The sequence below is a fragment of the Littorina saxatilis genome, linkage group LG3, assembly GCF_037325665.1.
Source record: "Littorina saxatilis isolate snail1 linkage group LG3, US_GU_Lsax_2.0, whole genome shotgun sequence".
Lineage (NCBI taxonomy): Eukaryota > Metazoa > Mollusca > Gastropoda > Littorinimorpha > Littorinidae > Littorina > Littorina saxatilis.
This window is the reverse complement of record NC_090247.1, coordinates 30653845-30679294: the sequence shown is the minus strand read 5'-3', so window position 1 is coordinate 30679294 and position 25450 is coordinate 30653845. Positions and strand designations below refer to the sequence as shown.

Here is a 25450-nt window from a genome sequence, read left to right as displayed (position 1 = left end):
CAGAAAAACAGAAATGCTGGAGAAAAACTGTTTGTTTCTGCAGCATTTCTGCATAATGTCATATTTCGCGAGAGCAACGTTTTTTTTCTGCAGTAAAACAGTTTTACTGCAGTAAAATTGAAATCAAGAATGCTGCAGTAAAACGGTGATGTTGTTTTACTGGAGAAAATCTGTCTACACTTTTTCTTCAGCATTTTGGCATTATTCAGTTATTCTGCAGAAAAACAGAAATGCTGGAGAAAAATGTCTTTTCTGCAGCATTTCTGCATAATGTCATCTTTCGCCGAAGCAACGGTTTTTTTCGGGAGCAAAACATTTTACTGCAGTAAAATTGAAATCAAGAATGCTGCAGTAAAACGGTACTGTTGTTTTACTGCAGAAAACCTGTTTACACTTTTTCTGCAGCATTTTGTACTGGCTCATTATAATGTTCGAGCACGCGAGCCCCCCTCTGTCGAGAGATGGACTCATCCAGAATTACCAGTAGTTACAAACTATTATACTATCCCAGGGGGCGACGAATACAAACGCTACTTTACAAAGTCGTTCGTTTTTCTGCAGAAAAACTGTCACAGACTATTCTGAAGAAAAAGTTAATCGCAATAATGCTGTAGAAAACCAAGTAAACATTATGCTTCTGAAAAACTACAGGTTTTACTGCAGTAAAAAAACGTTACTTCGGCGAAAGCTGACATTATGCAGAAATGCTGCAGAAAAGACAGTTTTTCTCCAGCATTTCGGTTTATCTCCAGAATAACTGAATAATGTCATAATCCGCCAAGAACCAGTACAAAATGCTAAAGAAAAATGTAAACAGGTTTTCTGCAGTAAAACAACAGCACCGTTTTACTGCAGCATTCTTGATTTCAATTTTACTGCAGTAAAATGTTTTGCTGCAGAAAAAAAACCGCTGCTTCGGCGAAAGATGACATTATGCAGAAATACTGCAGAAAAGAATGGTTTTTCTCCAGCATTTGTCTTTTCTGCAGAATAACTGAATAAAGTCATAATCCGCTAAGGATAGAAAAGCCCGGAAGCAGGGTCACGCAAGGTCGTGGTTTTCGTAGCAGACGACGGTTTATAGGCAGTCAAAAGCCATCGCTCGAGTTCTTATGAACCACATTCGTTTGTTTCGTGAAAAGTCAGAGGTACATAATAACGTGCTATTGCAGATAAGCTCACAGCGAACCGCATTCAAATTACAAACTGACGACTGCATTGTGAAAAAGGGAAACTGGATCACACGGGTTCACGATGGCTCAGGGGTAAGATAAACCACGCAAAAATAAATTCTTTGAAAATTCCTCGCTCTTTACGCAGGGCACCTAGGATGTGCCCGTTTGGTAAGCGTTCAAATGGAAGGGTGTTACTGTGTGTAAAAGCCTGACAGTATCTGTGATGGTTTACGGGAGGCTTACTGTGCCTCTAACGTTTGTATTCGTCGCGATATAACCTTCGTGGTTGAAAACGACGTTAAACACCAAATAAAGAAAGAAAGAACGTTTGTATGCAACCATCTTGTTTGGTTAACACATTTACAACCATGTAATCTTGCAAAGTTAACTATCATCTTGCTAAGTTAACGTTTATGCAGTCATCGATCGAGAGAGAGAGAGAGAGAGAGAGAGAGAGAGAGAGAGATAGAGAGAGAGAGAGATAGAGAGAGAGAGAGAGAGAGAGAGAGAGAGAGAGAGAGAGAGAGAGAGAGAGAGAGAGAGAGAGAGCGTAAACGTATTTGCCTTTCAAATGTAAGGCATGGATTCTAATCAAACACAGACTTGTGCATAATTTAAATACTTGTCGCTCGAGGTTGGGTTTTGTTTTTAGATATGCAAGATTAGGTTGTCATCTGCAAAACAAATTCTGAGCACTTGATTGAAGTTATCATTCATTTAGCATATGGGAATTCTCTCCAACCTTTTTGTCTCGTAACCCTCCCTCTCCCCCCCCCCCACACCCACTGTAAACTGATTGAGGGTACGTTTAGACGCCGTGATTCGGGCTTCTGTAACTGCATTGCGACAGCGGGCGTTCCAACCAGATGCGTTCAGGGGAAGTAAGTTGGGAGTGGCCTCTGCATTCTGCTCCGACGAGGACGTAAACTCTCTTCCATTAAAAGCATTGTGGATTGCGTTGACAATGGGGACTTTGGTAATCGAGCCTTTAAAATGATCAAGTAAACTTTTAGTATAGTTTAATCAATTAGGGAATTCGTTGTACTGAACGGATTTCGAGCGCCATTACTTAACAGTTGCCCTTCAAAGTCGTACGCTACGATCGAAGATGGTTTCTGCACAGAAGACGTACCGTGGATTCGGCAGGGGCCGCAGCTTGATGCTGGCCGTGTTGCTGATGTCGGTGGTGGCGACGTCCTGTCAGATTTTGATTGTGTATCACAGGCACTGGGTGGTGACAATGGAGGTGAAGATGGACGACAATGTTGCCCCCTTCCTGTCAAGTGTGCGTGAAGCATTCAATCAGCACTTTGAGAACCTGGGATTTCTCAACCGTACCGGGTCGGCGGACCACCGTTTACAGAAGAAGCCGTCTTTTCAAGGAATCAACAGGATCGTCCTTGGAGCCCAGAGGGCCGGCAATAGAAGCTCACGGAGTAAAGAAACAAGCGAGGCATCGTCTGAGCAACTTGAAATCGCTAACAGCCCCCAAATGGCTTTCGAAAAAGCGCAGACTCTGGAGATCGAGAGCATCCATAAATCTCCTCGGATCTTTCACGTTCCACGAAATCACACCACTGAAGAATCCGGTACGATCCTTTGTCCAGAAACACCGCCAAATCTACGTAAGTACAGTATATGTTATTTCTCATTAGAAATGTATTTGGATACAGTGTCTAAAGATGCCGCCAATTTTACGTAAGTACAGTATATGTTATTTCTCATTAGAAATGTATTTGGATAGGGTGCGTATCGCCAGCGCTACGTGTCATTTGTGCTACGTGTCATTTGTTCTACGTGTCATTTGTGCTACGTGCCGCTATCGCTACGTTGATTAGTGCTACAAATAATTTGTCTATGAGTCGCTATCATTCGTTCATTATCACAACGTGTCGACAGCACTGCATCTTTTAGCGCTACGTGTCATTATCGCTACGTGTCAATACCACTACTTACTGACGACTCTCTCTTTCTCATTTTTCTCTCGCTCTCACTCCTTCTGGTTTGTGTGTGTATATTTATGTCTGTGTATGTGTGTGCGTGTGTGTGTTTGTTTCAGTATGTGTGTGTGTGTGTGTGTGTGTGTGTGTGTGTGTGTGTGTGTGTGTGTGTGTGTGTGTGTGTGTGTGTGTGTGTGTGCATCTCTATCTCTCTCTTGCTCGCTCGCTCACTCACTCACTCTGTCTCTCTCTGTGCCTCTCTCTCTCTCTCTCTCTCTTGCTCAATCTCTCTCTCTCTCTCTCTCTCTCTCTCTCTCTCTCTCTCTCTCTCTCTCTCTCTCTCTCTCTCTCTGTGGCCTTAATATAATAAACCATTCTGAGTTCTCTCTCTCTCTCTCTCTCTCTCTCTCTCTCTCTCTCTCTCTCTCTCTCTCTCTCTCTCATGTTATGTTAGTTTGTATGTATGTTTTTACATTTAGTCAAGTTTTGACTAAATGTTTTAACATTGAGGGGGAATCGAGACGAGGGTCGTGGTGTATGTGTGTGGGTGTGTGTGGGTGTGTGTGTGTGTGTCTGTCTGTCTGTGCGTGTGCGTGTGTAGAGCTATTCAGACCAAACTACTGGACCGATCTTTATGAAATTTGACATGAGAGTTCCTGGGAATGATATCCCCGGACATTTTTTTCTTTTTTTTAGATAAATACTTTTGATGACGTCATATCCGGCTTTTTGTAAAAGTTGAGGCGGCACTGTTGAAATTTTGGCAAAGCAATCTTCGACAAAGGCCGGGGTTTGGTATTGCATTTCAGCTTGGTGGTATAAAAGCTAATGAGTGAGTTTGGTCATTAAAAATGGGAAACTTTGAATTAAAATTATGTTTTTATTAAACGATCCAAAAACAATTTCATCTTATTCTTCGTCATTTTCTGATTCCAAAAACATATACATACTAGATGAATACCCGCTTCGCCGGGTACGGCTTCGCCGGGAAGAAGTCGAGCCGAATACAGCCGGGGACCCAGCTTTGCGGGTGCACGCCGGCTTTGCCGGCGCACCGCACGAAGGAAGGGAGATAAACGCGCAAAACACTGGAGAAGAGTAAAAATAGTATAACGGGAATATGGATTGAGCGTTGTCGACAGTGACCTTCTAAAAATAGAAACATGAATATGGATTGACGCCACACGAAGGAAGGGAGATAAACGCTGAAAACACTGGAGAAGATAAGGAAGAGTTACTGGGAATGGATCCAGAGAAAAACCAGAATCGGTTCAGCGCTGCGCGCTGAGAGCACGTGTTGAAATATCTCATCGAGCATGTTGTGTCCGGGGTGTACCTGAATATGGCCACCAAATGTGAAACAGATCCATCGAGAACCTTGGGCGTGCATCCCGAACACACAGACACACACACAGACACAAGTCGTATATATATATAGATGTTATATTTGGATTAAAAACAAGCTCTGAAAATTAAAAATATAAAAATTATGATCAAAATTAAATTTCCGAAATCGATTTAAAAACAATTTCATCTTATTCCTTGTCGGTTCCTGATTCCAAAAACATATAGATATGATAAAACGAAGAGAGGCACAGAAAAGCGTGCTATGTAGCACATCGAAACCACTACCGCGCTAAACAGGCTCGTCAGTTTCACTCCGTTTTGCACAAGCGGCGGACTACGGTCAATGTAAAAAAAAATGCAGTGCGTTCAGTTTCATTCTGTGAGTTCCACAGCTTGACTAAATGTAGTAATTTCGCCTTACGCGACTTTTGTTTGTTTATTTAGTCTGTTAATCGTTTGTTTGTTCGGTTGTTTGCTTTTTACATTTAGTCAAGTTTTGGCTAAATGTTTTAACATAGACGGGGAATCGAGACGAGGGTGTGGTGTATGTAAGCGTGTGTGTGTGTGTGTGTGTGTGTGTGTGTGTGTGTGTGTATGTATAACGCGATTCCGAGAGACTACTGGACCAATCTTTATGAAACTTAAAATGAGGGTTCCTGAGTATGATATCTCCAGACATATTTTTCATTTTTTTGATAAATGTCTTTGATGACGTCATATCCGGCTTGTTGTGTAAGTTGAGGCGGCACTGTCACGCTCTCATTTTTCAACCAAATTCGTAGAAATTTTGGTCAAGTAATATTCGACGAAGCCCGGACTTTGGTATTGCATTTCAGCATGGAGGCTTAAAAATTAATTGATGAGTTTGCTCATTAAAGTTGTCATTAAAATCAAATTCTCGCGAACAGATTTAAAATTGATTACGTTGTATTTTTCATCAAATTTCAAATCTAAAAATATATACATATGTCATGTTTAATCTTAAAATGTGGTAACAGTTAACGAAAATAGATTAATTAGTACTACAATTACAATTGATAAATTCGATCCAAAAATGATTTCATCTTATTCTTTATTACTTCCTGGTTCAAAAAACATATAGATCTATATGATATGTTGTATTCAAAACAAGCTCAAAATGTTAACGAGAATACAGAAAAGCACGCTATAAACGCTACCGCGCTATTCTTGCTTGTCTGTTTCACTGCGTTTTGCACGTGGTAGGTGAGCGATTTCCTTCTCGCGGCGATTGACGGAGTTGTATTGTCTTGGTGAAAAACATGCAGTGCGTTCAGTTTCATTTTGTTAGTTCGACAGCTTGACTAAATGTAGTAATTTCGCCTTGTTATTACTTCTTTGATTCTAATATTCTAACATTTTTTAAACGTATTATCATTAGATTAAACCCTCCCATGGGCGAGGGCTGGATGTCAAAAAGCACCTGTTTGCTTATGCCATTACCCTCGTTAATAAAGAATTTGTCTTTGTCTTGTCTTGTCTATTCTCTCTCTCTCTCTCTCTCTCTCTCTCTCTCTCTCTCTCTCTCTCTATCTCTCTCTCACTCTCTCTCTCTCTCTCTATCTCTCTATCTCTCTCTCTCTCACTCTCTGAAGGAATATTTTGTTGTTCCTTTCACTATGCCAGAGATTTGTAATTTTCGGAAGAAAGTCTCTACATGATTTTTAGTTGTTTCTTTCGGATTTTGATCTTTTTAGAAAAAAAGGGCTTTGTTTTTTGACAAATTGTAAGACAGTGTTAGTGCATATATTTATATTTGTAAATACAAATATTGACACAACTTATAACCGAGTTTAAAACCTTTTCTTCTCTCCCAAATTCTTTTATGAAATTAGAGGGGGTGAGAGAGGGGGGTGGGGATTGACAGACAGACAGACAGAGAAAGAGCGAGAAAGCGGAAGAGAGAGACTGTTAACAGAGAGAGAGAGAGAGAGAGAGAGAGAGAGAGAGAGAGAGAGAGAGAGAGAGAGAGAGAGAGAGAGGGATGGAGCTTTTTATTTCATGGTTGATTGGTTTTAGTTCTTAATGCACTGTTTTTGACAATAGTTTTCATTCGGTGAAAGGCAAATTCAATTACCTCTCTTTCTCTCTCTCTTTCTCTCTCTCTCTCTCTCTCTCTCTCTCTCTCTCTCTCTCTCTCTCTCTCTCTCTTCATTACACACACACACACACACATGCACAAGCACATACGTACACACGGTATCGTACACACATTTCAAACTCACACACAGAAAAACATCCGTGTATGTATATATAATTATATACGGTATCATGCGAGAGAGAGAGAGGGGGGAGGGAGAAAGAGCAAGCGAGAACGAAAGAGCTAGAGCAGACAGAAAGACAGATGGAGAGAGAGAGGGGGAGGGGAGCGGGAGAGACAAGGGGAGAGCGATTTAAAAGAGGTACAGAGAAAAAGCGATTGAGAGGTGTGCCAGAGAGAGAGAGAGAGAGAGAGAGGAGAGGGGGGGGGGGGAGAGAGACACACACACCAACAACAACCATGAAATAAATACGTGGTGAAAAAAAGAGAGATGAGAGAGACAGACAGACAGAGACAGACAGACATACAGATCCGACAGACAGCCATGCAGACAATATTATATCATTACACACTCACACCGCACACACAAAGGGAAGTGTCTGCCGTTTGAACATGTAGTATAGTGCTATCGACACGTAGCGTTATCGACACGTAGCGCTACAGTACATTGGTTTTTCAAAAATAGTGATATCGACACGTAGTTCAGATCTATTGAGATAGTGATAAATGGCATGTGTGAATTGTGGCAATAGCACTACGTGCCGATAGCACTACAGTTTTTGGCAATTTGTGTCGATAGCACTACAGAAAATAGCTCAAACGATACGTAGCACAAATGACACGTAGCGCTAGCGCGACGCACGTTTGGATACAGTGTCTAAAGATGCCACCAATTTTACGTAAGTATGACATCAAGAGTATGTGCTGTTTCAATACAAATTTGCTTTTCTAGAGAGAACCTAACATTATTCTGTTACAATACCCAGAAACAAGGAGTGACTTTAGTGAAGACTAATTATTTATACAACCGACGAACCATCCTGCGGAGTTTAAAGACGTTTTGCTAAAATGGTTCTGTACAACCATCTTGCCAAATGTATGTAATCGAGTGCCGAAACACTACGATCACCTCGGGAGGCGAAGTGCAATCAAACAGGATTGAAAATGTTAGGGCTAATTTCTTAGCCCTATAAAAACTGTTATGCAAACCCGAAGGTTTCCATGAACATACAGACAATCGGAAACCACCAGACCCCATCACAAACAGAATTCCACAATCCACGGGTGTTGACTTAAAGGCCAACAACTCGGGTGCAGAGACTGCTGTGAAAGGAGCAGTAGCCTCCCCTGTGACATGTACAATCATTTTGCTAAGTTAACATCTGTGCAACTAGCGTGCACAGCTTGTAAATGTCTTGTTGAATAACAATCTGTACAACAATCTTGTTTGGTTAACATATGTACAGCTATCTGATCTTGCCAAGTTTATAACCATCTTGCGAAGTTAACATCTGTTTGTGCACAGCTTGTAAATACCTTGTTAAATTAACATCTGTCCAACCATCTTGTTTGGTTAACATATTTACAACCATGTGATCTTGCAAAGTTAACAATCATCTTGCTAAGTTAACGTGTATGCAGCCACCGAGATAGAGAGAGAGAGAGAGAGAGAGAGAGAGAGAGAGAGAGAGAGAGAGAGAGAGAGAGAGAGAGAGAGAGAGAGAGAGAGAGAGAGAGAGAGAGAGAGAGAGAGAGAGAGAGAGACAATGACAATGACAATTCTTTATTCAACGAGGTGGAGCATATCGACTACGGGGGGGCATATCGACTTTTGTTTACAAAAGACGATATGCTCCCCCTCGGACCGACAAAAAAGCTGGTCTGTCAACAACCCATCAAACATCTTATATTAGCAGATTTATGACCTTTGTTCGTGTCCGTTTGCAATCACTTGTGTTTGGATGTCTCCGTTTTCATATTATAGCAGTGTGTCTCTTTGCGGTAAGCGTTCAAACGGAAGCATGTTCGTAAAGTATGTAATAGTTTACATTTATATGCTAGTATATACACACGCTACATAGGCTGATAAGTAGAAAGATACTCGCACAGCCACCTTCGTACACATCTACTATTTCTTCATGTTATCGCTTTAATACATATAGATGAAGTGGGAATGGATAGACAGACAGTCTGACAGAAAGTCAGACAGACAGGCAGATAGTTTTTATCCCTATCTCTCCACGTCGTGAACGTGCAGTGGGGAACGTGAGCTCAAACGTGAACGCCGAGTACCGCACGCTAAAGCTGAACCAAGTGATGGCCCGGAACACGGATTTGAACCCTGGCGGGGAGTGGAGCCCCAAGGACTGCGTGGCACGCTACCGCCTGGCCATCGTGATCCCGTACCGGGATCGCCTGGCTCACCTGACCGTGCTGCTCGCCCACCTCCTGCCCATCCTCAAGCGACAGCAGCTCCACTTCAGGATCTTCGTCGTCGAACAGGTGCAGTAGAACCCCCAATTTAAGACCCCCCCCCCAAAACAAAACAAAAAATTAAGACCTCCTATCTTCTTTTTCTTTTTTTTTTAGATCGTCTCTTGGTAGTCTCTGTAAATGTGCCTCCATTTCAAGACTCCATCCTTTTTAAGACCTGATTTTTTCAGATGTGTTGGGTTAAACAGTGTTTATTCAACAATTCATAGATAATTCAACATAATACATGTTAAAGGATCAACAACAAGCTCAAGCTTGTGGTGGTGACCCTCAGATTTGTTGAGGTCTTAAAAAAAAAGGGGGGGGGGGGTCCACCGTACGTGGAGAGACGCATACTTTGTATCGTAAGCTGATCATTCTGAGGCCGGTTTCATGGCCCAACAGCACAGTAGGTCAACTGCAGTTGAACGGGCGAAATGCAGTAATCCAACGAAATTGTGTTTTCACGAACAAGATTTCAGACGGCCGACTGTGTATCTGTGCCTCTGCTTTTTGTTTTGTAGTTTGATAATTATGCTGTGTGTTTTCTGTCCTATATCGGTCTGGTCACAGGATGTTTACAGAACCATTAGCCTACATCTTGTCACTAAAACAGCAATACTAACCTGATGGAACACACTCTCAATAGTATATAACGGTTTTCGATAGCCTACTTCCCCGTAATCAAAAGAGCTGAATTTTACACGCACCAGTCAACTGGTTCACCAACCTCGCTTGACCTACATCCGGGCCCCCTACTTTTAAAACTTGGAATAGTACTGACCTTGTCTTGATAATAACAGAATTCTTGTATGTTTAACAATGCTTGTTTCACAAGCTGTCATGTTATTCTCTAGATTTAAAAAGTAAGGTCTAGCGCCATAAGGATTCATACCTTTACGCCCACACAAAATACATTCTTAGCAAAATTCGCATTCTCTACGGAGAGCACTGAGGGTGGTAAGCGTTCAAATGAAATGGTGTTTGTACTGTATGTAAAATCCTGGCGCTGCCTGTGATCAGAAACTGATGGTTTACTGGAGGCGTAGTGGACCTTTAAGAAGAAGCCTTTACACACAGCAATTTCACATCCTGTCGTGTGTTTCAGCACGGAAACCAAACGTTCAACAAAGGGCGCATCATGAACGCGGCTTTCAAGGAGGCCCTGAAGATGTACGACTTTCACTGCGTCATTTTCCATGACGTGGACCTCATCCCTGAGGATGACCGCAACATGTACACCTGTCCCGTCATGCCCAGGCACATGTCCGTCGCCGTCGATTCGCTCAACTACAGGTAAGGATCTAGTTAAAGGTTCACATTCTTTCTTGTGTAAGCGATTATGTTTACTGCTATGGCATGAGAGCATACCTTTAATTGGACAAGTGCCAACATTGAATAGCGTTTTGTCTAAAGGCACAGTAAGCCTCCCGTAAACCATCACAGATACTGTCAGGCTTTTACACACAGTACAAACACCCTTTCGTTTAAACACTCACCCCCTGAGAACATCCTAGGTGCCCTACGTAAAGAGCGAGCAATTTCAAAGAATTTATTTTCGTGGACCCTCTGATCAGCAAATCAGGCGCCTCGTTTTGGCGCTAGAACTAACTTTTAAAATCTAGATAATAAATTGACAGCTTGTTACACAAACATTCTTAAATCACAAAAGAAATCTTTTTTCATCAAGACAAAATCAGTACAATTCGAAGTTTTGAAACTTTGAAAAAAGAAAAACCCGGAAACGTGTCACGCAAACCGTCTTTCTTGTAGCAGACGACGGTTCCTCTGAACAGTCAACTGTCATCGCTCTAGTTCGTGTGAATCGCAGCCGTTTGTTGCGTTTAGGTTCAGAGGTACACAATAACGTGCTATTGCAGATGAGCTTACAGCGAGTCCCATTGAAATCACAAACTGACGACTACATTGTGAAACAAGAGGCGAAGCCTTCAAGGCTCCCGTAAGAAATCAACAAACAGTAACACAAACTCAATCACTCCGTCACACACACACACACACACACACACACACACACACACACACACACACACACACACACACACACACAGAGAGAGAGTTCAAACTAACGCATCATATCTACTCCATGTATAATTTTCAAAAGAAGGCAAACAGATAACATTACTGTGTGTTTGTTGTTGGTGTAGTTGTCCCTGAAGGAGATCTTGTGCAATCCTCACACACACACACACACACACACACACACACACACACACACACACACACACACACACAAGACCGCACAAACAGTGAAACACGCACGCACACACAGACACACTTTTAAACTACATCAGCATAATTATCGTGGCAAAGCTTATCTACAATCATTAACCTACCCTAGAGCTTGCGTATCAAGATAATATATTCTTGAAATTGTCATACGACTAAGAGTTAAAGATATGGGCGTCACGATGGTCACACTCAGACAGGTTCACATTAGGTTATTTTCCCTGGTCCTGGCACTCCGAAGTCTATGATATTTTCCAGTGACACGTTGTCCTGCTGGTCAATGACAGAAAAACGATGTGCTTCCTCACTGCAGCCCTGGGAAACTTTTTAATCCTGTCCCACTCAATTGTTCCTGTGGTAGCACAACCTCTTGTTTAGAGTACACTATGCACTATGTCTTTGTATCAGAGATTTGTAATGTTAATTTGTAAGGACGTCCTTTCCTGAAACAAATGAAGAGTTGGAATACAACGCTGCAGTGTTCTCTGCCCTGGATTGAAGCTTGCCCGTCATCAGCTGTAGATCTGAGGGTACTGTGTTCATTTGGAAATCTACCATCAGCTTATCTGTCTTTTGTACTGCAGACACTAAGCAATATGTTTCTGCCATGTGGCCACTTTTTCCGCTGCTGTCCTCAGTCTTAAACTTTTCATCAATACTTGTCACCATGCCGAGTGGATCTAAATTCGGAAGTCGTCATGTGGCTGAGGCATATCTGACATAGCGTCGATCTTGTTGTAGCTTATCCTCCTTTCTGAAACAAAAGGCAACATGCGATTAGTTGTGATGACTACAACCTACACAAATATAAACAGTGTTTTGATACTGAATAGTCGGGTTATACAAGCCACTTTACCTATGCAGAATGGCAACCCTACAATATGCGAAACATGTCAACTGACTGCAGCAGCCTTGTTCTTAAAATAATTCTGACGGTCAACACAGTCAACACACTATACAGGTTTCCCAATTGCTTCGTTTCCGGCCGATTTATGTGGAGCACGTGATGCGCACAAAAAATATTGGCCGTCTAGAAGTGTCGTCTGCGCAATGATCGCGGCGGCGCCCGCGGCTTTCTTGACCGCCAAGGACGACCGCGCACGTTGTGATACGTCATTCGTTAAGCCCTGTCCAGACTTGGCCGCCGTTTTACGCTCTATGCGCCGCAGGCCGTTTTGTGCGTCGCGCGGGATTTGCCGAGTGGCCACACATCGACGATTCTTTTCACAACGCGGTATCAGCGGGGCGGGTCACCTGACAAGAAGGTTCAGTTGCATTCGACTGCCGCGCCGCGAGCGGCTGACGTCATCGCTCTGGTTTGCTCTGATTGGTCAAATTTCCGTCGTTCTATGTCTGTGTCATAGAAATTAGAACACGCGCTATTCTTCTGCAAATAACGCTTCGCGATCATAGCACGCTGCGGCGCGCCGTTTTGAGCATAAGTCAAATGTGGACAGGGTCGGCCGGGAGTGTCTGGACAGGCCATTAGACCTCAATTCACAGTCCATTTTGAGGAGCAACTGATGTACTCTCTGCTTAAAATAACGTTCGTTCGTTCGTTCGTTCTCTCTCTCTCTCTCTCTCTCTCTCTCTCTCTCTCTCTCTCTCTCTCTCTCTCTCACTCTCTCTCTCTCTTTCTTTCTCTCTCACTCTCTCTCTCTCTCTCTCTCTCTCTCTCTCTCTCTCTCTCTCTCTCTCTGCGTCGCTTTTCTATAAAATGCGAGTCACGGCATTGTTGCAGGTTACCATACTCCGTGCTTGTCGGGGGAGTGCTCAACTTGAGGGTGGAACACTTCCAACAGGTCAACGGCTATTCCAACATGTACTGGGGGTGGGGGGCAGAGGATGATGACATGGGTTACAGGTAGTTGACACGATACCTTCCTTGTAAGCATGTACACCACGTACCACACCTCTTCGTGTGAGTACTCACTACAACAACTGCTGCTGCTACTCAGTACTACTTTCTTTCTTTCTTTATTTATTTTCAACCACGAAGGTTATATCGCGACGGGTCAGTACTACTACTACTACTACTACTACTGCTACTACTACTACTGGAAGTCGACTGATTCCATCGACTCTGGCATACGTAGCAGACGACACGGGAACGCGACTGCATCAGCTCAGTAAATAAATTGTTTCCGCATAATTTTTTCAAGGCAACAACTATCGGAATCAAAAACGTATTTGGTTCGGAACGTTCTTATCATATAATACCTGCTATTCCGACTTAGTCGTATAACAGACGTTTTCTTCCATACAAGATTACGTTGATTGTCTAACGAAGCCGTCAGGCTGAATTAGACATCAGCTAATCGAGTGTGGAAGAAAACTGTCACACGACCAAGTCGGAATAGCATTTATGTCTCGCAGCTTCAACAGAGGAGAGAACAAACACGTTTTGTGTACTCAAGCTTGACAAACCTAAACACAGGAGCAGCCATTGTGGAGAGATCTACTTTTTGACCGAAGTGACCAAACAACTGTGAATGACGTCTCGGTGTATGTGAATGACGTCACAGTCATCGTCACAGTCTGTATCTATTGAAGCATCGCATTTTTCATGACGTCTTTCTGTGTCTGCATCCGCGAAATGTTTGTTCATTCCGGGATCTTTGTCATCTATGTTCAGAACTCTGTCCTTATAGTTTCAGACTAACAGGCCTCCTGAGCGAGTCACGTGTCCATCGGAATAGCTATATACAATCTTGCACACGTTTGCTTTTGTAGTGGCAAAGAAGGAAAGCGTGTGACATCGTCTAATGTCACACGCTTTCCTTCTTTGCCACTACTAAAGCAAACGTGTGCAAGAATGTATGTTACAACTTACACGCTTTAGGAGCATGGCAAGAACGGATTCAAACTCAAAATCGTCCCTCCAAAAGCAAAAAAATTAACACACGACTTTTATTTCTCCTGCTGTTATCGTTTCTTCTCTTTACACATTCTTCAACGCTCAGAATACTGAAAATGGCATCCCAGACGACAGTACTGTTTCCATACGCGAATTTAGCTGCCCTTGGATATACCCCTTCACTAAAAATAGTACAACTTTACGCACAGCGTTAGCTCCTTACGTATTTTGTTACTCCGCAAACGACTAAGCAAGCGTCGTGACCACCAAGTTACGCATTTGCGGAGCTACGGCATACGTAGGCTTTACGTGTTCGTAACTCCATGCGTAACCTAACTTATTTGCGCTGCCGACAAGACCTCGGCCACAGTTCTTTAACAGGCAAGAAAGTTTGCAAATGTCCAGAAGCTGCAATCTGAAGCGACCTATCTCTGATTCTAGCAGACGATTTCTCAAATGTTTAACACAAAATCAGCAAACTCTCCTGTCACATAGAACGTCCATTGTATAGTGCAATGTTGAAATGAAGTTACCGGTCTGAAACATTTGGTCGTTTCTTCTGAGACAATCCTTGTTCTCTTATCATCTACAGATTTACCGCAGTCTTCGCCTCGCGAATTCGCAACAGAAGTCAGACTTTCGAACATACAATCTACGTAGGCAAGCATGATACGTCATGACGTCATATGATTCCTAGCATATTAACGTAATGCTAAACATCCGGTATCTCGAGTTTTCTCGGTAATACATGTCCGTGGGTTTTTCAATGTTCGGTTATTTCCGTGGCTTCATGCGGAAAGTGAACCGTCGTCTGCAATCAACGACATGGACCATTCTGGTACTTGTTGCTGACAAAAACATGATTTTAACACAGAATTTAATGTCAGAATAGCTATATAAACGCTATTGTGTTTTCATCGTAGCAATAGGGTCCGATAATTAGACTCGAACAAGTATAATGCGACTGGTCTTCGACCACTCGTCGGCATTATAGGCTACTTGTCTCGTCTAAATATCGGGCCCTATTGCTAAGCTGAAAACACAATAGCTGTTACTGTTACACGCTTTGGAGCATGTGCAAGAACGGATTCAAACTCAAAATCGTCCCTCCAAAAGCCCCAAAATGCACACACGACTTTTATTTCTCCTGCTGTTATCGTTTCTTCTCTTTACAAATTCTTCAACGCTGAGAATACTGAAAACGGCATCCCAGACAACAGTACTGCTTCCATACGCGAATTTAGCTGCCCTTGGAAAGTGGCTCGCTCAGGAGGCCTGTTAGTCTGAAACTAGAAGGACAGAGTTCTGAACATAGATGACAAAGACCCCGAAAAGAACAAACATTTCGCGGATGCAGACACAGAAAGACGTCACGAAGAATGCGATGCTTCAAAAGATACAGACTGTGACGGTGACTGTGACGTCATTCACATATGACTAAGTGCCAAAAGGTGCTCACAGAACAGAAGACGACTTTGTTTTACAATAAAAATGTTTCTAAAAACGTGTGTCTGCTGAAAATTGGTGTGTGTGTGGATGAATGTGCGAAGAGATAGTGGACATAATTTCGTGTGTCTGACTTGAACGGTTTTGAAGTTATCTTTGTTTAAAGTCAAAAATAACGCCAAAACCGGCCATCTGAAAAAGGACATCGTGATACCTCGTGTTTTGAATATGCCACAGAAAAATAACAAGAAGCACAAATGAATTGCATTTAGTTTGATTGAATGCCTGAAACATCGCTTTACAGACGAGACCAAACGTCAAATCTAAATCTCGAGAGAATTTTTTTTTTTCGATAACCGAATTTTAAGGTGTCGCACGCAAGATGTGTCGTCATCACGGCATACATTTTTCAATCGCAGATATTTACTAAATTTCTTTTTCAAAAACTCTGGAATTGATGTCGAAACGTCAAGCGATAACGGTGTATCAAACTGCTGTCTTTCAAGTAATCCAGCAAAGACTGCAGAACTTTTGAACAGCATTTTTGAAAACGATTTGAAAATTTCGTCATATCTTGCGTGCGACAAAATGTTCGGTAATTAACGGTTATTTTCTTTTAAAAACAAAATTTACATGTACAAAGATCTACTTCATCTACGGAACCACGTGACACATTCTGTGTTCAAAATTTGTGAAGAAATCACGAACCACGAATGCGCTATCAAGTGTTGAAATTATGTCGTCAACATCTTTTCAGATCTTGCGTGCGACACCATCTTGCGTTCAACATAAAATGTCACTACCTTATCGAGTTTAATGGGTAAAACTAACTATTTGTTGTCTTAGTTTAATCTTCTTAATTAAAAGCGTAATAAAACCGAACTTCCAAGATGAATTTTAATTGAGATTAGCGAAAGAGCGGGCACGCAAGTCGACCTTAAAGTAAAAGAATGATAACACGAGCGTTTGTCGTGTTGTCTTGCGTGCAACACATTGTCCAAAAAGGAAAATGTATATTTTTCTCAGACGTTTTTTAAGTTGAAACCTTGAAACTTCACACACATTTGGGGTTTAATCGCCCCCATGCATGGTAAAAGTCTTGTTGACCCTTGTCAGATTTCAAGGTCACGGCTGGGTCACATGTGGTTCAGAAAACGGATGAAACATATTTTTTCAGAGATTTTTGAAGCTAGAACCTTCAAACTTCAAACAACGCTTTTGCTTAATGATTGTTCAACATGGAGAATTCAAGGTTGATCCTTGAGAAATGTGAAGGTCATAGCAGGGTCTCGCGTGGGTAAAAAAAAAAGGAAATTGTATTGAACTTCAATTAATATAAAACCAAAGTCTGGTTGATCTGTTTTAAGATTTAAGGTCAAATCTGTTATTTAAGGTCAAATCAAATAGAAATTTGTTGATGCTTAAATCTTTGAAACTTCCAACAGGTTTGAGGTTTGACAACTTCTGGACTTTGAAATCTGGTATGGTTGATCCTGGTAATATTAATAGTCAAAACATCAAGATCAACAATTATAAAATAAGCACTTTCACCAATATCAAGTGAGCAATAGCAGCAAACGTGAGTCTTATAAAGATTATCACTTTTTGTGTGACCTCAACTTGACCCCTCTGAATGCTCTCAATCATGGAAATTGACCACACTTTGATTATAACCAAACAACATCAAAACTTTGGAATGTGTGAAGTTTCAAAGGTGTTACTTAAAAGGCGTTCGTGAAAATGACAATTGTATGTGTCTGACTTCAATGCGACCCCGCTGCGACCTTGACGTTTGATTTTATCAACCAGACTTTCATCATGTGTGAATGACTTCAAACACTATAAAACTAGTTGAAGAAATTGACAAATTTTCAAAGTTTAAGCCAGATGGCACTGCTGTGACCTTGAAATTTGACAAACATTAACCAGGCGGTCACCTTTTTTAGAAAATATCCTTAAAGGATCTTTAACCTTACTGTGACCTTGGAATTTGATGAGGTTTAATTTAACTTGCGTAGTGTGCCAAGTTTCAAGGCCCTAGCTTCAAAAACATATGAGAAAACCTCATTGAAAAATGTATATTATTGACCTCAACGCGACCCTGCTGTGACCTTGACTTTTTCAACCAGACTTTAATCGTGTGTGAACATTATACACTAGAACTGTGTGTATTTTCAAAGCTCGTGCTATAAACGCGCTGAATAAATTGAAAATATTCCACATTTGGACCAGATGTGACCCCGCTGTGACCTTGAACTTTGACAAAGATTAACCAGCAGGTCACTTTTAATGAGGTTTTATAAAAATGCTGAAAGTATGTGAAGTATGTAAAGTCTAACTGATCTAGTATTAAAACATGTAAGACGTGACAACGACAATTTTCCAGTTTGCAAAGGAAATTTAACCTCGCTGTGACCTTGAAATTCAATGTTGTTTAATGTGATGTGCACCATACCTGGAGGTCATTATACTTTGGTTGTGTGCCAAGTTTCAAAGCCCTAGCTTTAAAAACGTGCGAGATAACCTTAATGCTATGACTCAGTGCCGTTTTGAATGATATAACGAACAAAATTATCGTTATTTGTAAAATCATTTGGGTAAATTTATCTTTTCTTTTCGTAATTGGCTTCCAGCATCTGTTGTCTTAACAAAAATCACAATATCAGTCGTGTTTGTCAACTTTTATTTTTTAGCCCCTTTGTCCGCTTTTCGTGCGCACCTTTTGGCACTTAGTCATATACCGAGACGTCATTCATAGTTGTTCGGTCACTTCCGTCAAAAAGTAGATCTCTCCACGATGGCTGCTCCTGTGTTTAGGTTTGTTGAAGCTTGAGTACGCAAAACGTGTTTGTTCTCTCATCTGTTGAAGCTGTGAGACATAAATAATAATAATAATAATAATAATAACTGGACATTTTTAAGTGCCTAACCTATGGCTCTAGGCCCTTTACAAAAGAACATATATATATATACAGAATAGAACAATTAAAAGTACAACCTACATAAAACAAATTAATCATACAGACACAAATCACCATATATGTACTGTTCACACAATAATCATATATGCAATACACACTATATAAACATACACAGCTAACACTCTGGGGTCCTGATTTGGCCTATTATGGTCCGCTGGACCCGAAAAGCAATAGCTAACTAACTAACTAGCCAACACTCTCAACAATCATAACAACTTTATGGGAGAGGAGTATGTGCAGAAATGGAATGAAGAAGACATTAGACCAGGTTGGTGTAATATTCTGTGAAAAAGAAAGTTTTCAACTGTTGTTTAAAAGAGATGAGAGAGGTGCAGTGTCTGACAGAAAAGGGAAGAGAGTTTCAGAGTGGTGGTGCAGCACAACAGAAGCATTTTTCACAAGAGTTTTCTTCCACACTCGATTAGCTGCATGTCTAACTCAGCCTCACGGCTTCGTTAGACAATCAACGTAATCTCGTGTGGAAGAAAACGTCTGTCACACGACCAAGTCGGAATAGCAGGTATTGTACCAGCCTCCCTCATGAGTGCAGATGCGACACGAGAAATTTACTTTTGGAAATAAGCGTCTAATAGGCTTGTCAATTTCATTGCACGGTGTGTTTGCATTCGACTGGTTCGATTGCCCTAGCAGACAACATAAAACCCGCTTTCAAACGCTCAGCAAAATAACATGATTGGCAAATGTGAAGGACAAAACGTTGGGGATATAATACGTGTAGGGTTCATGGCATGCTTACCATCCATATTTAGTACCAGACTCCCCGATGAGTGTAGATACAACACGAAAAACATACCAAGTTTTGTTTGAAAATGAGCTAACCCTCGAACAGGCCTGGCAGTCAAATCAGGGGGTGTCACTCTTCACAGTCAATCGAAGCGCGAAGGTTTCGAATCGCAAACAACTAGGTGCACAGTCCTTTCTTCGAGTTAAAATGAGGTCTCGATGAAAGAACTTCACGTTTTAGATTAACGCTACACTGGCATTTACCAACAGAAATTAAAACAAGAGTTTGCGTGTGACTAAAAGCACGACACACTTGTGACAACACACCCAAAAGTAGACCCAACACGACTTGACCACACAGTTATAGGCTTATCCAAATGTGCGTAGCAAAATGTGCGTTGTTAATCATGTTGTTTTCTCTTGCAGTACTGACCATAATTATCGTTACTGAAACTATCACAGTGCGCTACGAGATTTATAGAGCAGATCTCAAAAATGATTATTGAATTCAGCGCTATGCGCTTCGTTCAATCAATCATGTTCTCGATTTGCTTTATTAATCTCGTGGCGCACTGTAATGTCTCAATAACATAAATTGTTATGATAATGATAATAATAAGGAAGAATTGTCTAACCCCCTGCAAAAGCCAGGGCAGATTATGCTATGGTGGGACGAATCGTTTACACGGGAAGGATTGTGTCATTAATGGTTATTTCTTCTCCAGTCTTGAGTCCTAAGCATCAGGCGCTTGAGTAATACAGAGATACAGCAAGGTATACAAATGATCTCAACTGTTTGGGGTGGTTTTGCCAAATTTGACAAATCTGAAGAATTTGGGGAAGCCACTGAACTTTAATGGAGACTCACAATGCACGATTTGGTCGAAAACGTTCAACAAGTATGATCATCCATTTAATCAAAGTAAGTGAATGAGCTTCAGGGCGCTGCTTTTCTCCTATGCTGGAAACAAAAATAGTCAAGAGGCGCCCACTGGTGGCTAAACAGATAGCGCCCTCTATGACGCGGCTGTCCTATTAACAGCAACACGTACACATACATCTTGCATCAAGGGAAGTAACTCGACCAAACCACAAAGTGTACCCTTCCATTGCCTCTTTGACGGAATTTAATTAAGCTTTCACTACAATTGCAAAGTGAAGGTAACCCTCCTGCGCGGTAGCATAATTTGTAACGCAGAATCGTATGGTATAACTCTCGAAGCGATCTGAGGGCCTTTTTCTTATATGTATTATTGCTTTCAACATACCTTCCTTCAATTTAAACCATCTTGTTATCGATACAGAACTCCCAAGGCTTTCACCGGGAACAAGACATCCTTATACTTGAAAAATAGTTGCAGGTATGTTAAAATAATCTTCATTCAATAACGCAAATGCACAACAAATAACTTGGCGAGCGTGTGTGCTTTTGAGTGTTTCAGGATTCGGGCTGCAAAACTGAAAATCACCCGACCTCCGACCGACCTGGCGAGGTACTGTATGATCAAACATACGAAGCGGAAACCCACCTCCGGAAAAAATAGGTCTGACACCATTATTTACGATAGGGGTGGAGGGAGTTGGATAAAAGTAAGAAGGGTGGTGTGTGTGTGTGTGTGGGGGGGTATGGTTGGAAAGGAGGGTGAGAATGAGGATGAGGTAATGACGGCATATTGCACATTGAATATTAAAAAGTGATAACAGATATTTGTCACTTTCATTGTTATTCGTGTATGGGATTTTCTATTAATAATAACCTTCATTCTCGTGTTTTTAACGGAGACATTTGCATTTCTTATTGATGAGAGCGTATACATAATCTAATAATCTATTACATATATATAATAACTAGTAGTCCGGCCCGGCTTCGCCCGGGGTTTTCTGATCTTCCCTCTCTCAGAAACTTCTAGAATATTATTCTAATGTGGAAAAGAAAAATACGACACACACCACGACACGACACTAGCTGAGAAAAGGAAAACATGTGGAGGAATACATAATGTAAAAACCAGATCTAAAAGTAAGCCCGGTTTACGATTTCAAACCGCCTTTGAGTATGAAATGTTCGGACGCGCCCTTTCAGCCTACTGTGAAATGGTAATGTACGTCACGTACACGCTTTGTTTCAGAACTGTGAAACGTAATAACTAGGTTTGAATTCATATATATATACAAGTAAAGTTAATGGAAGATCAAAGTAAAGGTTGGGTGTAATGTCAAAAATTATACTTACATTCCGTTTCAGCATGCTCTTCCACAGGTAAAGCTCCCAGGGCTTTGTCCTGCTTGCGATTTTGCCAAAAGTACTTTGAACACACCCCCGACGTAACTTTCAATGAGCATCATAGTGTTTTTGCCACCTGCCGGTTGAATTTGGCGCCTAATTCCAACTTCGCTGCATCTCAGGGTTGTTTCTGGTCCCCCAAATGTACACATTCAGACCTATGCCGCCCTGATCGATCACACTTTTGCTTTTTACGTAACTGGCGCAAGATAGCAGACATCTTGGGACCGTAAATGACTCTTTGCGCATGCGCCGATAATAATTTGATTGGTCGATATTTTTAGGCAAAGCACATGGTCTCAGAAAACAGAAAACAAAACATTGGAAGCGTGAGTCACGCTCCCAAAAAATAAAAACTTTTTTTACATATATTTTTTTTTCTGTAACTTTTTTCCCCATGGTTCATTCATCATCTGACATAACTTTTTAGCGAAATCTAACCATAAGATTATTGGAAAAAAGCAAAAATGTAGACGACCACCTTTAAAAATTAATTGATGATTTTGGTTATTAAACATCTAAAAATTGTAATTAAAATTATTTTTTCATAAAACGATTCTATAACAATTTCATCTTATTCGTCATTATTTGCTGATTCCAAAAAACATAAATATGTTATATTCGGATTAAAAACAAGCTTTGAAAATTAAAAATATAAAAATTATGATTAAAATTAAATGTCCGAAATCGTTTTAAAAACAATTTCATCTTATTCCTTGTTGGTTCTTGATTCCAAAAACATATAGATATGATATGTTTGGATTAAAAACACGCTCAGAACGAGCGGTGGACAGACGATGCTTCGAGTATACGGTCTTGCGGAAAAAATGTAGTGCGTTCAGTTGCATTCTGTGAGTTCGACTGAGCTTGACTAAATGTTGTATTTTCGCCTATATATATATATATATATATATATATATATATATATATATATATATATATATATATATATATATATATATATATAGATATATATATAGATATATATGTATAGGTTACAACACGAGTGGTTTTTTATATGGCTTGTGTTTCAGTCAAGACCCAGCGGATGAATATCATAGGGATCCACGAGCCTCTGGCGAGTGGATCCAAATGATATTCCCGCTGGGTCTTGACTGAAATACAAGCCATATAAAAAAACACGAGTGTTGTAAGCTGTATATCCCATGCGTACACCAAAGACAACGTGGACCACAATAAAGCACTGTAGTTGTCTGTGGTGTGTAAAATAGGTGAGCCAGCGAGGTGTGTTCCTCTTCACTACCCCATGCTAAAGCCACGTCGCCGAAGAAATGAAGTGCAAACAAGTGCATCCGTAAATGTGTGTTAAATCTACATTCAAACCACTGTTCGATTTGCTTTTGAATGCATTTTAGTTTCAAGATAGTAAAGAAAGCACACACAATGAACGTTTGCATTGAATCAAAGACAGTTTCGATTTAGGTTCTGAGTCCGTCCAAGGTCACAGTTCCAGGCTACGGTTGCCAACACCGGTTTGGTTAACTCGGATCCCGATTCTAGTTTAATTTTTGTGTTGGAGTGTAGAATTACGAAAATAAACTAACATTTTACTGAATAACTTCCTTTAGATTTAAGCAGTCATTTCATGTTCGTGAAATATATCTCTTAGTTAATTTGTTCGATCGTGCTTGCGTTAATCAACCCATACCGGTAGCGTCAATTCTGTCTAAAACGGTGTAATGGCTGCTCCTTGAAACTGCGTGTTGAATACCGTTTGGACTGATTTTACTCCATCAGGATGAAATACACGTTTGCCGAGCTCTTGGATACTTTCATATAACCATGAACTTACGTCAGTGTAAAGCAAAAAAGTTGGACATGGTCGAAAAATGGATGAAACAGCCTGTGCTGGATGACGAAGCGAACCGGCCAGTCAAAAAGGTACACTCGTAACACGGACGCAGTGCATCTTTGCTTGTTGGAACACACGGAGGAAGGGAGGTTACTCTAGCTTCACCTCAAATGAACAGCGAGGTTCGTTTGCTGTCACTATCAGTTGATTCTTCGCTTTTGTTCTTTTTTTACTCGACCTGCACCCAAAGTGTAAAGATAAACGCTTTGTTTACTGTATCGCATACCACAGATACGTATCATGGTTTTGTCCTCTGTGAATGTTGTGTTTTCTTTTGTTTAGCCATGTGAGCAATGCCGTCTTCATCAATCCACTGAAACATGTTCGGTGCAGTGTCAAGTGTAGGCAGAAGTATAGTTCCTCGGCCAAACCGGAATCGGTACTATGATATATTTTTTTGAGCCCATTATGTATTTATTGAAGCCGAAAAATACAACATATATACCCATAGTAGCATTACAGAGACAAAGAAGGAGCTCATGGGATATATATATATATATATATATATACTAGATGAATACCCGCTTCGCCGGGTACGGCTGCGCCGGGAAGAAGTCGAGACAAATACCCGGCTGCACCGGGGACCCGGCTATGCCGGGTGTACGCCGGCTTTGCCGGCGGAGGAAGGGAGATAAACGCGGCTGAAAACACTGGAGAAGATAAGGAAGAGTTACTGGGAATGGATCCAGAGAAAAACCAAAATCGGTTCAGCGCTGCGCGCTGAGAGCACGTGTTGAAATATCTCATCGATGAGGTTGTGTCGGGGGTGTAGCTGAATACGGTCTCCAAATTTGAAAAAGATCCACCGAGAACTTTGGCCGTGCATCGCGGACACACACACCCACACACACACACACACACACACACACACACACACACACAGACAGACACAAGTCGTATAATTATATATTTAGATAGATATATATATATATATGTACTAGCAGTTAAGCCCGGCTTCGCCCGGAGTAAGCGGAGTCCCATAGCAATTTAATGCGCTCGCTAGTCCATTATGATCAGCTTTACAACCCTTGTTTGGATACCAAAAAACAAGTCGCGTAAGGCGAAATTACTACATTTAGTAAAGCTGTCAAACTCAGTCACGGGATGAAACTGAGCGCACTGTATTTTTTCACCAAGACAGTACAGCTTCGTCAATCCCCGCGTGAAGGAAATCGCTCACCTTCCACGTGCAAAACGTAGTGATATTGACACGCCAGATAAGCGCGGTAGCGTATTGTGCTAAGCAGGAAAGCGCGCTTTTCTGTATTCTTGTTAACTTTCTGAGCTTGTTTTGAATACAACCTATCATATCTATATGTTTTTGGAATCAGGAAATGATCACGAATAAGATGACATCATTTTTGGATCGATTTCTTACATTTTAATCGTAAGACTAATTATTCTATTTTCGTTAATTGTGATCACATTTTAAGAGTAAACATGACATATGTATATATGTTTTAGATTCAGAATGGGATGAAGAATACAATGCAATCAATTTTAAATCTGTTTGCGAAAAATCGATTTTAATGACAACTTTAATGATCAAACTCATTCATTAAATGTTAAGCCTCCAAGCTGAAATGCAATACCAAAGTCCGGTCTTCGTCGAAGATTACTTGACCAAAATTTCAACCAATTTGGTTGAAAAATGAGAGCGTGACAGTGCCGCCTCAACTTTCACGAAAAGCCGGATATGACGTCATCAAAGACATTTATCAAAAAAAATGGAAAAAAAGTCTGGGGATATCATACCCAGGAACTCTCATGTAAAATTTCATAAACATCGGTCCAGTAGTTTACTCTGAATCGCTCCACACACACACACACACAAACACACAAACACACAAACACACAAACACACACACACACACACCCACACACACACACAGACACACAGATACACATGTTTATACAACTCCTGCACCACGACCCAAAACATTTAGTCAAAACTTGACTAAATGTAAAAGCAAGAGTTACCTCCCTAGAAATTTCCGGAACTGTCCAGTTCATTTTTACATTTAG

The 25450-nt window shown here is 41.0% G+C and overlaps 1 protein-coding gene across 2 annotated transcripts in view; it reads left to right on the top strand.

Moving 5' to 3' along the window:
• The first annotated feature begins 2019 nt into the window (after window positions 1-2019).
• Window positions 2020-25450, top strand: part of LOC138962126 (beta-1,4-N-acetylgalactosaminyltransferase bre-4-like) — a 35794-nt gene continuing 12363 nt past the window's right edge. Inside the window, exons 1-5 of one of the 2 annotated variants that reach the window (XM_070333846.1) lie at window positions 2020-2800; window positions 8779-9023; window positions 10102-10289; window positions 12982-13104; window positions 20711-20761. In XM_070333846.1, coding sequence (XP_070189947.1) covers window positions 2284-2800; window positions 8779-9023; window positions 10102-10289; window positions 12982-13104; window positions 20711-20761 — 1124 coding nt within the window. In that variant the 5' untranslated portion in view covers window positions 2020-2283. Of the gene's footprint in view, window positions 2801-8778; window positions 9024-10101; window positions 10290-12981; window positions 13105-20710; window positions 20813-25450 lie in introns of both variants that reach the window. The other variant, XM_070333845.1, reaches the window with a different exon arrangement.